At 31.8% G+C, this 15,931-nt stretch overlaps 1 protein-coding gene across 1 annotated transcript; it reads right to left on the bottom strand.

The window, feature by feature from the left end:
- Positions 1-956: 956 nt before the first annotated feature.
- LOC122851963 (phospholipase A-2-activating protein) lies at positions 957-3,954 on the bottom strand. Its single transcript, XM_044151502.1, has 3 exons — positions 3,617-3,954; positions 1,633-3,535; positions 957-1,550 (listed from the first exon to the last, which is right to left on the bottom strand). The coding sequence occupies exons 1-3, from the start codon at positions 3,751-3,753 to the stop codon at positions 1,221-1,223; spliced, it is 2,370 nt and encodes a 789-aa protein (XP_044007437.1). The 5' UTR covers positions 3,754-3,954; the 3' UTR covers positions 957-1,220.
- Between the last annotated feature and the right edge of the window lie 11,977 nt (positions 3,955-15,931).

A 15,931-nucleotide genomic window follows, 5' to 3' on the forward strand; every position in this document is an offset into this window, starting at 1 on the left:
AAATTGAATTTCTATTTTAATAATTGATTTATTATTAATTCAAAATATAATAAATAGAATAAATTCAAAAATATTTCAACCAACTTTTTATAATAGGATTAAATATTTTGTGAATTGTTTGTTTTTCTATCAAAACAAAAAAAAAAAATTAATAAATTACTATAATTTGGGCAATCTGAATTGTTGTATATTAATATATTTGAAATTACCGTAAAAGAAATATTAGACTACATTATACTACTGCATTATTGTCAGTTGTACGGTTATCTGGCACGATTATCCAAACAAAAACTGAAAGAAAAAAAAAAAAAAAAAAAAATTATACAAAATTTATATTATATGAAACATTATTTTTTAAGGTTGAATGTAAATTGCATCGGTGGATGAAGTTTGGGCCCGAGAGGGTGCGCATCTACATATGGTTATAAAAAATATTTTCAGTGCCCCTCTGTCCAAAATATATTCACTATGCTGACAGGCTCTTGGTAGTATGTGTGTATGTAGTCTATCTGGATAGACACACACATACTTCCATAGCCAAGAAACATGAGACAGCACGACGAATAAAAGAGAGAGAATGACGGCTAATGATAGAAAATTTTGATTCTGATAATTGAATATCTTTTAAAATCAACAGACGAAATTGATCGTTGAGGGCTTAAAAAATCCGTATTATCATAAACTACAAACTGATAGTAAATTAAGGAAAATCGTATAGAAACTTTTTGAGCTACAGGAGAAAATATGTGTTCAGTCCCTATACCTACTTGTTAAAGTTGTCAATTTTGACATCAATTATCTAAAAAAAACAACCCACGAAAATTCCGAAAAAAATCAACAAGATAGATAATTATTCTAGCTTTAATATGAAATCAAAAAATCAAAAATCGTATAGTGGGAAATTCTATTTACATTCAACCTTATCATTATTTATATTTTATTCCATTTCAGTTATTATTAAAAATATAATCATCTTGAAACATCGTGTAATTTTTTCAAACGTATATCCACACTGTAAAAACACATGCAAAAAATAATATTTTACAAATATTATCTTTTTCGCAGTTGTTTTTTTGGTTTTTTTTTTTTATTATAAAGACTGTAAAAATTATTATAGTATATATGTTATATTCAAATTTTGACATTATATACTTATATATTCGTTTATCTTGCCAAATATTATTTGCATACTGGAAAACAAAAAATAAATATGATCTTCCTTAGACAATCAAATCAAGTATTTGTTTTGAACAATTTGCAACTTTTTTATGTGGATCAATCAAGGTAGATGAGCTTTCAGATGTTGTTCTCAAGATGTTCATAATACTATCCAAATCACGAATCATTTTAATGAGTTGTTGTTTGATGTCTGATTGTTGTGTGCCATCGAGTAACGTACCAAGTGCAACCAACGCACGAAATGTTGCTTCATGTTCTTTAAAGCTTGGCAATATCGTTATCATTACACTAAGTACTTTCATTCTTTGCAATTTGTCATCATATTTGTTGAGTGCCACTGTTAAGTTTAGTATAAAAGTGGATATCGCAACCTGAAATAAACGTTTATATTAAAAATAAAAAACTTCATCATTTAAATCGTTTATTTTCTAGTTTATTTGAATTTGATTTTACCTGATTATTTTTACTGCCTAGTGATGGCAATAATGGAAGTACTCTGAGAATATCATCACAATTGTCAAGTAAAAATTTCTCACCAACATTTTGGCAAAAACAATTGGCAAGTAGTCGAAATGCCAACATTTGATTTGCAGCGATTGCATCTGGTCTGATGTGTTTCTTGATAATTTGAAATAATTTTTTAAAATCTAATCTTTCCATTGGAGCCTTAAAGAGAACAGCAAGTCTGGCAATATCGAGAATGGGAAAAACAATATCATCTGGCCATTCCAAGAGTTTCCAAAAATTATTTATAACATCTACGCTTGGCTCAGCAATTTCGCCTTTTGCTAAGTTAACAATTGCTGCAAGTTTTTCATCAGTCATTTTATATGATACATTATTCTTAGCATTGAGCTCTTTTAATTTTTCAAGTATTGCCGAGTGATTAGCTTGCTCAAGTTTTAAATAGTTTTTATGTGGAAAATATAATGATATTGATGAAGATAAATGAGACAAGGATGTATCCATTGGTGTTGCTTCGGGTATATAACGATTACTACCAGTGAATGGGTCAGCGTTTAATACTGGTGCTGGTGGATGTCGTGATGCATTTGGTAATCCACTACCAGGTATATAACGACTACCACCAGTAAATGGATCAGCAAATTGTGAACTTGTATTGACTGCTGGTATAGTATTTGAATTTGTAATGATAAAACTTGCAACTCGTTCCAAAAACATTTGACTGAGTCCATGCTGATGAATAAATTTTTGTGCAGCATGCCAAGGATCTTCAGACTTATTGTAAGGTAATTTTAGTGGAGGAATACCATCTTGAATATCCACTGAAAATACATAATCATACTCAACACCATTATATAGCTGCTTACCAGGGTCATTACCACCGGTGCCAACAACTTCGCCAATTAAAGTCCATTTATTTTCGCTTGCAGACCAACTGTATGCCATAGCTTTGCCACCTTCGTTGATCATCTTCGTCTCACCATCTTTTTGCCCTGACACTAAAAGTTCCGATGCATCTGGCAATTCATTTATTTTCACTGTAGATTCAGATTCTGTTATTTGTTGATTTTCAACAACGGCTCGTTCCCATTCTTCAAGCACTTCTGGACTTGCATATCGATCCGAATTGGTTGTAAATATTCTGACAATACCATCCGATGATCCAGCAACAATGTCTGAATTTTTCATTAATTTAACACACCAAACTGAAGATGTTGGCAACAGTATTGTCTGATCAACCTCACCGTTTTGCCACACTCGAACAGTTTTATCTTCTCCTGACGTCACAACTGTTGTTCCATCGAGTACAGCTGATATTGAGTAAATATAATGTTCATGGCCACTGTATGTCCCAAGACATGTACCACTCAGTGAACTCCAATGTCTTACTGTCGCGTCATTTGCACAAGTAAGAAAATCATCATCATTGATTACAGCAATGTCACGAATACAGTCAGTGTGGCCCTCTAGCTTATGAAGTGCCTTACCACTTCTTGACCAGACAATTACTATTTTGTCGGCTGATCCAGTGACAATCAATTTGTTGGGTAAATCAGCAACACACCAAATTGTCAATGAGTGACCAGTGAGGATGAGTTTTGGCACATCAAGATTCTCAAGACACCAGAGCTTAGCACTAATGTCCCAAGAGCTAGACAAAAATGTACCTTTTTCATTTCCAGCTCGTAAATTACAGACAGTATCTTTGTGGGCTTCAAATTTTTTCATTGGCTCAACTTCACCAAGTTTATAAATGCATATGTGCTTATCATTACTTCCAGTTATTATCAGACTTGATAGATAATTTTCACTTGGATTTAGTACACAAACTGAACTTACGAAGTTTGTGTGTCCCCTCAAAACATCACCGGCAACGTATTCTTTTCCATCACTGAAAAAGAAAGGAACTTTATTAAAATATTTTTTTATGAAGATGTTTGTTGAAATTTAGGAGTTTTGTTATTAATTTTACCGGCATGGTGTCCATACGCGGGCTGTTTTGTCTCGTGATGCTGACACAATTGTACCATCATCAAATCGTGCCACAGCACGTACGTCTTCGCTGTGGCCAAGTAATGCACAACACAACTTGTATGGTTTTTTATCCATGTTTTTTGTAATTTATAATTGAATTTCTTTTAATTTTTCTGTATGAATAATTTCAAAAAGTAATATTTTCACTAAGTCACTTTACACTCTTTCGTGTTTGTGATGATGATAATTGAAATAATAATTATGCCAACAACAGAAATAATAATAATAATAATAATAACAATAATAATACAGAAGAGACAACGCACGGTAGTGCACGGCAGTGAAGTGAACCAGTGTTGGGTAGGTAAAATACCATGGGTAAGATACCATGTAAGATACTGTATCTTACATCATTGGTTTCATACATCAAGGTATCTTACACTGCAGTCCCAGCGCTGCCTATGATTTTTTAGTGGAACCTTCATGCCACAATTTTTTTTTTATTCGATAAATACATGTCATTTATTTATTAAATAAATAAAAATCCCAAGAACAAGCAGTAGCTAAGGAAAAGATGGAGCTAAGGAATTAAGGTTGCCAAAGAATTATGTTTCAAGGAAATAATGTTGCTTAAAATATAATTCTTTGGCAACCTTAATTCCTTAGCTACATCTTTTCCTTAGCTACTGCTTTTCCTTGAACATTTTTATTTATTTCAAATAAAATTACATGTATATTATTTATTTGATAAAAAAAACTGTCCAAGGAAAAGCAGTAGCTAAGGAAAAGATGTAGCTAAAAAATTACAGTTGTTGCTAAAAAAATTCTGTTTCAAGCAACATTACTTTCTTAAAACATAATTGTTTGGCAACATTAATTTCCGAGCTACATCTTTTCTTAGCCACTGCTTCTCCTTGATATCTTATATATTTATTTAACAAATAAATGCAAATAAAATACATGTACCAACATATATCGAGCAATGACAGCTAATTGTCGAGTTGACAGTCGGTAAGAATGTTCAAAAATGGCGTCTCAGGTATCTTACAGTTTCTTACAGTAACTTACAGTATCTTACTGTAAGTGAAAGAAACCTCAAAAATCGACCATTTACCCATCACTAAGGTGAACTAGAGTAAAAACGGCAGAAGATCATATGAAAAACCTTGAAAAACCATATATTTAATACTACTATATTGCGCATAGGGTATGATTTTGGGCGCATTCATTAGGGTGCAGACAATCTCTCTGTCGCAGTCATACGCCTCGACAAAAATTTTTTGCGCATGTCCGAATAATCCGTTCTGCACCCGTATTCAGAGGATGTTCTCATTAGGGCGTTTTTTTTTCGATGGTGGCGTTTGTGCAGCTTTTCTATGTGAAATCTATATAAAAAAAATTTTGTCAAGCGCCATCAGCGGAAAAAAAAGCCCTAATGAGAACAATTGTGCCCCGTGGATACGGGTGCTGCGGTCCAATTCACAGGGCATCACAATTTAGGGCTTTATTCCTCCACTAGCAGCATTTGTAGAGCTTTTGTATGTAAAATCTATATAAAAAAAATTTTACAAGCGCCATCATCGACAAAAAAAAGCCCTAAATTGTAAAAAATTTGCCCTGTGAATTGGACTGCGGTTCACGCATGGTAGAAATACTACAGGTATGGCAGTGCGCAGCCTGGTTTGGCCGCTGTGAATCGACCAATCAAAAGGTCGCCTTCTTGCCACAAAAATGGAAGACTTTATGCGCGCGCGATACAAATTTGTTAAGAAAATTTTCAAGTTTTTTTTAAATTTTTCAAAAGTTATCATATTTATTCAACTAGATTTGGTATATTTTATAATGATTCACATACATCAAAAATAAAAACTAATTATTTATATTAAATAAATAAATCCAAGTATAATAAATACAACACAACCTCTATTGTTTGTGGCATAAAAAAAACAACAATAATGAAAATATTATAATTTATTTGTTGAACTGTCTTGGTTTTTTTATTTTTTTGATTTTTTATAAACATGTTCCACATATACATTTATTTGTGTACATAGTATGTGTACATAGTATTTATTAGTATTTACAACAATATAAAAAATAGTTGTCAAAACAGTATGTTAGAGAGAGAGGCTCTTATAATAGAGATTGCGTGTTAGAAAGAAAAGCAAAACAGCTCGATGGCGCGTTGTTGATTGGTTGAAAAAATAAGGCTGCGCAGAACGCGACGAAAAAAGCATGGACTACTGCCATACCTGTAGTACTTCTACCATGGGTTCACGCGTATACACTATAGGTGCTTTCTTTTGTGTATTTATTTGTTTTCACTTTAAGGCGCATGATTATGCAGATGCGCATTGAAGTAAAAAAAAATAAACACCCAAAAGAAAGCACCTAATGAATTTGTGTGCGTTGCCGAATGTTTCCGAGCTCCTACTCATATAATAATTCGGACATGCGCAAAAGATTTTTGTCGAGCAGTATGACTGCGACAGAGAGACATTGTCTGCACCGTGATGAATGCGCACAGCCCACTTATGGGAAAGCATAGGCGATGCGCAATATAGTAGTATTAAATATATGGGAAAAACCTGCACCCATATTCCAGTGATGGGTCTTTGGCCGATTTTTTAGTTTAATACATTACATGTAAATTACTGTAATTTATGTTATTTATGTAATCTATGTAATTTACATATGACGCCATGTTGAACATATATGTAATATGTACTTCTATATTGCTAACGTCCTATCTTCGCTATAAGTGGATTTCCTCCAGCACCCGCACTCGTATTCACAGCACCCGTATTCAGCAGTCCAATTCACAGGGCATTACAATTTAGGGCTTTTTTTCACCACTCACGGTGCTTGTGAAGCTTTTGTATGTAAAATCTATATAAAAAAAATTTTTACAAGCGCCATCAGCGGTAAAAAAAAGCCCTAAATTGTAAAAAATTTGCCCTGTGACTTGGACTGCCGAGGATGTTCTCATTAGGGTGTTTTTTTTTTGATGGTGGCGTTTGTGGAGCTTTTCTATGTGAAATCTATATAAAAAAAATTTTGTCAAGCGCCATCAGCGGAAAAAAAAGCCCTAATGAGAACGATTTTGCCCCGTGAATACAAGTGCAGGGCATTACAATTTAGGGCTTTTTTCACCACTCACGGCGCTTGTGAAGCTTTTGTATGTAAAATCTATATAAAAAAAATTTTATAAGCGCCATCAGTGGCAAAAAAAAAGCCCTAAATTGTATAAAATTTGCCCTGTGAATACGGGTGCAGTGGCAACGGTGCAGACTCTATCGTCGTCTTTGTCGTGTAACAAGGGGAGCGTTCCGTGGCTACCCAGTCCGTACGAACTTCAAAATGGCGGAGTTTGGAAATATTTTGATCCTTTGTTGTTCTGATTTTTTTCATTTGAAAATATCTGATCAAATTTGACGTTAGCCAATTTATTCGACAGATTTAAAATGATTAAATAGAAACTCTGTCAACTTAAACCTGAAAAAAATACTAATACTTAATATTTCAAGTTATTATAAATCTCTGGCTTTCTCTTTGGCTATAGTGATGTATCATAGTAACTTTTAACATTATTAGAATTTTCATTTTTTTCGTCGCCATTTTGAAGTTCGTACGGACTGGATAGCCACGGAACGCACCCAAGGGTGAGGCGTTCGAAAAACGTCGAAAGCTCACTCACACTATTTTATCTAAAGCGGTGTCTCCAAGCTATAGAAATCTCATGCATGTTCTTGCATCAAGATCTTGCACGAAAAAATGGAACATGTTCCATTGGCTGCGATAGTCTTACAAAGTTTTTAAGGCTTGTGGCCACTAGCATAGTTTTTCAACCAAGTTCTATGCCATAGTACTATGGGAGAAAAAGTTCACATATAACGACTATAGGGCGGCGTTTTAATCGTTTCTTGAATTTGTTTCAGCTGGACCAACTTGCTTACAAACACATCAAAGATAAATAAAAATATAACCTTTCTTATTTGTTGACAATTTGATATTTTGACAGTCAATCATTATATATATGTGCTATACATGTGTAAATATAAACAAACGAATTTATTAACAACGCTAACCATTGTTGTTGTATTGTTTAAATGTTGGCTGTATCAAAAAAAACTAGTGTGAAGTTAGCGGTTCTATGCCAAAAATGCTGCGTGCATTTTTTCAGCATAGCCTTTAGTGGCCATTTTCTAGTAAATTGCTAGTGAGATATAGTGACACAAGTGCTATGACATAGAACTTGGTCGAAAAACTATGCTAGTGGCCATATGCCTTTAAAGGCTGATTTCCACCAAAATTATAGTAATTATCTAGTGATAAAAGATCTTGCAAGCATGTCTATAGCATGGAGCATGGAGGTGTAGAGGGAGTGTAATCTCTTGAATTTCACTGGAGCTCACAGCAGTCCAATTCATAAGGCAAAATAAATTTTACACTTTAGGGCTTTTTTTTCCGATGGCGGCGCTTGAGAAACTTCTTGTCAAACCACTATGCTGAATGTAATTCATGACTAGAGAGCTCATTTTTTTTGTGTTACGTTGGAGTTCACATCGATGTTGTAACGAAATTTATTATTCCGTGGGTTCTCGAAATAAATAATTATTGAAAGAGCTTGTTATAGAGTAATGAGTTCTTATTATTTATTTGTTATCGCCTGGATTGTTAATAACTAATAGGAGTTAGTTATTAATAATTAAAGGAACATTGTGCTAGAGGCTCTGTGGAGGGTCAAGTCAGTTATACATGACGTCGAGTGGGGCGCCCATTCGATGTTTATAACGTGACTTGGTACGTAAACCTCTTGGCAAAGGCTTCCACTCCTCCGTCGAAGAGACGAACTCACCGAAGGCTGCGTACGAAGCCTGCAGTCCAATTCACAGGGCATTACAATTTAGGGCTTTTTTGCACCACTCACGGCGCTTGTGAAGCTTTTGTATGTAAAATCTATATAAAAAAAATTTTTACAAGCGCCATCAGCGGCAAAAAAAAGCCCTAAATTGTAAAAAATTTGCCCTGTGAATTGGACTGCTGATCGTAAACCTATCGAACTGCGGGCTATGAAAGCGTGCTGCGCATGTCCGGGGGCGATAGATAGGAGAGTGCTACTTGAGTGGGGTTAAAGGTCACAGCAGCTGAGCACTGAACGTCGTCGTTAGACGCAGGGTTGCCAGACGTCCAGAATTGTCTGGATTCTTCTAGACATTTTAGTGGCTGTCCAGAATCCAGATTCTGTATCATTTTTTTCCAGATTTTTTAGATTTTTCATTTTATTGATTTATATTTTAATCTTTCGCTAAACTTTTACAGATACCGATAAAAGATAACAACTAAAAATTACCTACAAATTAATTTAAACCAATCACAATCATTATTATGGTTTCCATGTTTGTGGCGGGAAATGAGCAGAAATTTTTTGTCAAAAACCATATTTTATTATTCATATGGTATTTGAAAATTTCAAAGGATGATTTGTAATTGAAATTGTATAATATATAAAAATTTTGAATTTCTAATCTAGGATAGCTATAATATGTATGATTCTTCTTTGTTAACCTTATCTACTTTACCATGTGGACTATATCAAGAGGCACGGTAGTGCCTCGCGTCAAGTATGAGAAAAAAAAAAAGTGGGAGAAATACCTATATTCAATATTAATATTAATGTTAAAAAAAAAAATTGATATATTTTTTTTTACATATTAATAAATATCTTTAAAAAATGAATAGGAGAAAATTTTGCACTAATAGGTATATTCCGTGTTTTACACAATAAAAAATTTAATAAAATGCTAGGGTTTTTAATTTTTTCTAAGCCATCCAGATAAATCCAGACTTTTGCTCAGCCCCCTCCAGACTTCTCTCTTAGACTGGCTAGCAACCCAGCACCCGTATTCAGAGGATGTTCTCATTAGGGCGTTTTTTTTACGATGGTGGCGTTTGTGAAGCTTTTCTATATGAAATCTATATAAAAAAAAATTTTGTCAAGCGCCATCAGCGGAAAAAAAAGCTCTAATGAGAGCAATTTTGCCCCGAGAATACAGGTGCTGGTTAGACGACACAACTTGTCTGGCTCTCGTACTGATCACTACCTTCTCTTGACTGGCTCTCTTGGTTCACTACTGGTTCTCTCGACATCGTTTGGATCTCTCGTAAAGGCTCTCTAGGTATCAGAAGTTAAGTCCTGGTGAAACTCTGTCCGAATTTCCAATGGCAGACTAATACTAATGATCACGCTATATGGTTCTCTTATTATAATAATAATTATTATTATATTCTCGCTACATAATGTGTATGCGATGGTTAGACTATCATCACATATAAATGTGTATGTGTGAGTTCACGAATGGATCGCTGTAAATAATAACAATAACAATAATATTGAGATATATTATTATTGCAATGGCAACCTTAGCGAAAATGGCGACACCGATCCGACACCAGTCCGACAGTCGGTTTGTGCACTGATCTCATACAAAAACGACACAAAACCGACACACGACTATAAGAATTTCTAAGTCACAAAAATAAATAGTAAGAAGCATTTAAAAAATAAAATATTATGTCTAAAAATTTCTAAATAATATTTTTATAATTTAAGACACATGAGAATTTTTTTTAAATAATTTTTTTATTGAAAAAACTCAATTCTGTTTATGTATTAAAAGTGAGGTTAGCTGTCAGAATCATCTGTACATGACTGTGAGATTTTACAATTCCGACACAATTCCGACACACGACTGTGAGAATTGTAAATCCGACACAATTCCGACAGACGTACGACAGTATATTTTTATTTTGTATTTAATATAAAAAAAGAGCATTTTATTAATAAAAAATTTTGTTCAATATTAAAGTTATAATATTTTAATAATTTTAGGCATATTAGATTTTTTTATTCTGAATAAATTTTGATAAAAAAAATAATTGGAATCGTCTGTGAGAATTTGTGATTTGCAAAAATTTTTGTTTAATAATAAAATTATAATCTTTTAATAATTATAGCCATATTAGATTTTTTTATTAGAAAATTATCATTTTTTGTTTTTTTTTTTCAAAACTAATACATTTAATCAGTTTCCCACGTATTTGGTATTTTTGTAACTTTGTAATGAAACCATGTATTTGGTTTCCCATTGTTCCAATTATTTTTTTGGTCAAAATTTATTCAAAAAAAAAAAAAAAACTAATATGCCTAAAATTATTAAAATATTATAACTTTAATATTGAACAAAAATTTTTATTAATAAAATGCTCTTTTTTTATATTAAATACAAAATAAAAATATACTGTCGTACGTCTGTCGGATTTGTGTCGGAATTGTGTCGGATTTACAATTCTCACAGTCGTGTGTCGGAATTGTGTGAGAATTGTAAAATCTCACAGTCGTGTACAGATGATTCTGACAGCTAACCTCACTTTTAATACATAAACAGAATTGAGTTTTTTCAATAAAAAAATTATTTAAAAAAAATTCTAATGTGTCTTAAATTATAAAAATATTATTTAGAAATTTTTAGACATAATATTTTATTTTTTAAATACTTCTTACTATTTATTTTTGTGACTTAGAAATTCTTATAGTCGTGTGTCGGTTTTGTGTCGTTTTTGTATGAGATCAGTGCACAATCCGACTATCGGCATTTTCGCTAGGGAATGTATGTGTAAGACCTGGTCGCGATGGATCGCCCTATTTATATAAAAAAAAGCATTGGTGTCATGGCGGCGTTTGATGAATTTCAAACTTGCCGCCTGAAATTTGAATTTGATTGGCTCTCATTTGAAATTTGATTGCCGCAATAATTTGTGCACATTTTGATTGGAGTTTAGATTGATCACGTGCATGTCGTATAAATTGGTATAAGTGGCGCTAACTGCATATACATATGTATGTGTGTATTGACATATGTGATTATACAACATTTTATCTGTCAAAAAATATTAATGCCCATAACCTTCAAATGATTCACTATAATTCAATTGGATTGTTATAAATAAAAGTTAATGTGTTATAAATAAACAAAAATTTAATCACAAAAAAAAAAAATGTATAGATTCATTTTTAAATAGGGCACGTGAACCTGTCAATATGATAAAATCAAGATTTGTACATAATTAACAATAACAAAGTATTGTTAATTGAAATTTTAGAGCAAACATTTTTTTTTTAACCATTATTGAAGTACGAATCCTGCATTTATTGGTTTAAATAAGCTCTCTCTTTAAGAATAAAAAAGAAAGTTGTTCAACAATATTTATGAATAAATGTTAAAAATTGTTCGGGGTGACATGCAATCGTTAATAAACCATTTTTTGTATTATTTTCTACTAAAATACGGATTCTGCTCTCATTAGTCCACGTTTTCCTCTTCAAAGTTGAAAAAAAAATTATTTAAAAGGATTTTTTTTTGGAATTGTTAATAAACGATTGCAAGACACCTCGAAAAATAAATATTATTTAATGACTTTTTTTTTATTTTTAAAGGAAAAGTAATGGGTTAATTTGCATTGATAATAACAGAATTTGTCTTTCAATGGAAAAAAATAAGAAAAATTGTTCACTTCTAATTAGCCTGGGGTTGATGGAATCAGAATAAACTATCATATGGATTCATTTAGAGTTTTTTTTGGAGAATATTGGAGTAAAGTTAATTTTCTTTGGATGTTAATAGTTTAATTGATATTAATTAATTAAGATTTAGGAGGGCAGGCAGCCTGAATTGTTTGAATGTTTGACTTTTTTTTTTTTTACATGGAAGATATTTCTTTGGAGAATTATAATATGCGAAAAAATCGCATTGAAAGTTCTTCAATTTATTATTAAAAAATTTTATAACTTTTTCATTGTTGCTATGCGCTGATTAATCATTTCGGTCCATTGCGCATCCTTACTCTCAAAATCCCAACATAAATGTGTGGTGTAGTGTACATTGATAAAGTGACAGTATTATTTTTATAATTACTCCAAATTTCTCCAAAATGTTTATTTAAAATAAAAAAAGTTCTTGAACATAAATTTATTACTTTATAATTTAATCTTTAAAAACTAGGAAAATCATAGAGAACATAAAATATGGGAGGAGGATTCGGGAGTAGGGATGCGCAATAGACCAAAATGATCAATCATCGCATACCAACAATTGAGAAAATATAATATTTTTTAATAATGAGTTGAAGAACTCCCAATGGGATTTTTTTGCATATCATAATTCTTCAAAGAAATTTTTAAATTTTTAAAACGAAATCTTAAAAAAAGTTGAAAACTCAAAAAGTTTAGGCTGCCTGAGCCCCTAAAACTCAGTTAATTAATATTACTTAGATTCCATCAATTCCAGGCTAATTAGATATGAACAAAAAAAGTGTTTGATCACGAAGATTGTTCATTAACAATTGCATGACACCTCAGATAATAAATAAAGATGGATATTTTTTTTTTTTATTCTCGAAAAGAATTGAGCTTACTTGAATCAATGAAAGCAATAGATTCGTACTTTAAGAATATTCGAAAAAAAATAGTTGACTACAGAATTTAAATTTACAATACTTTGTTATTGTTATTCAGGTACAAATTCCGATTTAAGTGGTACAAATTAGCCCTTGCCCTTTTTGCAAATAAATAGGAAAGCAATCAAAAATATTTTCATTACCAAAGGCACCATGCATCTATATATAATCATTTTGGAGTAAATTTTTTTGTTATGCTCGAGTTACATAGTCTAATACTGGTAATACAAATTGTCTTGAATCCTTAGGGCTTTTTTTTGCCACTGATGGCGCTTATAAAATTTTTTTTATATAGATTTTACATATAAAAACTCTACAAGCGCCACCGGTGGATGAAAAAAGCCCTAAATTGTAATGCCCTGTGAATACGGGTGCGGGTGCAATAAAGGATAATTCGCATCCGCGTCTTCAGCCCACTTTAACCGCTCATCACTGACGCAGGCACTTGCAACTTTTCTAAAACGAAGACGCAAAATGCTTGCGGCCTGCAGTCACAGGGCATTACAATTTAAGGGCTTTTTCCCTCCACTGGCAGCCACTCGCAGCGCTTGTGAAGCTTTTGTATATGAAATCTATATAAAAAAAATTTTACTAGCGCCATCGACGGCAAAAAAAAGCCCTAAATTGTAAAAAATTTGCCCTGTGAATTGGACTGCTGACGCAGAGCCCGCGACACCATCTTGCGTCTTTTTTGAAAATAATAATCCACCATTGTTGTTGACATATTCATTGTTTGAGGGTTAGGTTGTTGTACAATATGTAAAAAAATAAATATATGTCTACAACAATGGCGAATTATTATTTTAAAAACGACGCAAGACGGTGTCACGGGCTCTGCGTCAAGCCGCAAGCATTCTGCGTCTTCGTTTTTGCGGATTTATTCATTTGGCGATGGTATTACCTTAAAAACACTTGCAATAATTAATTATTTAGCTATTCACAAATTTTTCTAAGGAAAGGAAGTTGCCAGATAAATGAATCCGCAGAGTAGATTATTTTTACAGCCATTTGACAAAATTATTCTTTTTTAATAGAAATTAATGCTGTAAAAATAATCTACTCTGCGAATTTATTTATTTGGCAACATTATTGCCTTAGAAAAAATTGCCATAATCAATTGAATAACTATTGGCAAATTTTTTTAAGGGAAAAAAGTTTTCATACCCGAGGAAAACGAGTTATATATAACTATATATAAGTATATATAACTATATATAACTATATATAGTTATATATAACTGTATATAACTATATATAATTATATATAAGTATATATAACTATATATAATTTTATATATCTATATATAACTTCATATAAGTATGCATAAATATATACTGTTATATATAACTTTGTATGGATATTCAGAAATCTATCCTGAGAAAAATAAGTTATATATAACTATATATAATTATATATAATTATATATAGTTGTATATAGTTGTATATAAGGACATACAATTATGTAAAATTATACATAGTTATATATAAGAATATATAATTATATATAGTTATATATAACTATATATAATTATATATATTTATATATAACTTCATATAAGTATGCATAAATATATACTGTTATATATAACTTTGTATGGATATTCAGAAATCTATCCTGAGAAAAATGAGTTATATATAACTATATATAATTATATACTATTATATATAATTATATATAGTTGTATATAGTTGTATATAAGGACATACAATTATGTAAAATTATACATAGTTATATATAAGAACATATAATTATATATAATTATACTTAGTTCTATATCATTATATATAAGTATATATATATATATATATATATATAAATAATGTTATATATAACTATATACAGGTATATACAGAAAGTGGCAGTATATCTCTATATATAACTATATATAACTATATATAACTATATATACTTATATATAACTCGTTTTTCTCGGGTATATAAATAAATCTCCAGTGTAGATTATTTTTACAACAATTTGACAAAGTAATTTCTTTTTAATAGAAATTAATGCTGTAAAAATAATCTACACTGCGAATTTATCTGTTTAGCTACATCCTTCCCTTAGATACATTTGCCAATAGCTTTTTAATTTATTAATTAGTCATTTTTATAAAACCTTTATATTGCTCTATTTAGTGTTTGCCAGAGTATGTTCGTAGTATGCGCATTGTAAAAAAAGCGATACAAGTCGTGCACGCGCGTTACCCGGGTACTACTAGCGCCCCTCAATTATGCGGCGATTACATAGCGATACGGTTTTCAAATACAGGCGAGATAGGGAGTAAAACCTGTATTTCTACGGGTGCAAACTCACGACAAGCTAAAATTTCCGCTTGTAAACATGGCGGCCAATAGCGGCTGTAAAAATAACCAAATTCACTAAATTTATTGCAAATCCGTGATTTTAGAACGAGCTTGGCGGTGTCAACTGTCAAGCCTGTTCTGCAGACACCATGGATTTGCAGTAAATTCAGTAAATTCAGTGATAATTTAGTGAATTCAGTTATAATTTGGTTAATTTTGCAGCCGCCATTGGCCGCCATGTTTACAAGCGGAAATTTCAGCTTGTTGTGAGTTCGCGCCCCTAGTCTTCTTGTTTTTAGGTTTAAAAAGGGTTTGTTTTCGGTTTTTTTTGCGCACATTTCAACCTCAAGATGACCGTTTAATAACGGTTTATAATGAGTAGGACCGTACCGTTAGAGAAATCGTGTTATTATAGCTTATATCCCCTGGTGAAAATAATTTTGACAAAATTTGCCAAAATCTTCAATTTTTGGCAAACATTGGCAAATTTT

The sequence above is a fragment of the Aphidius gifuensis genome, linkage group LG3 (assembly GCF_014905175.1).
Source record: "Aphidius gifuensis isolate YNYX2018 linkage group LG3, ASM1490517v1, whole genome shotgun sequence".
NCBI lineage: Eukaryota > Metazoa > Arthropoda > Insecta > Hymenoptera > Braconidae > Aphidius > Aphidius gifuensis.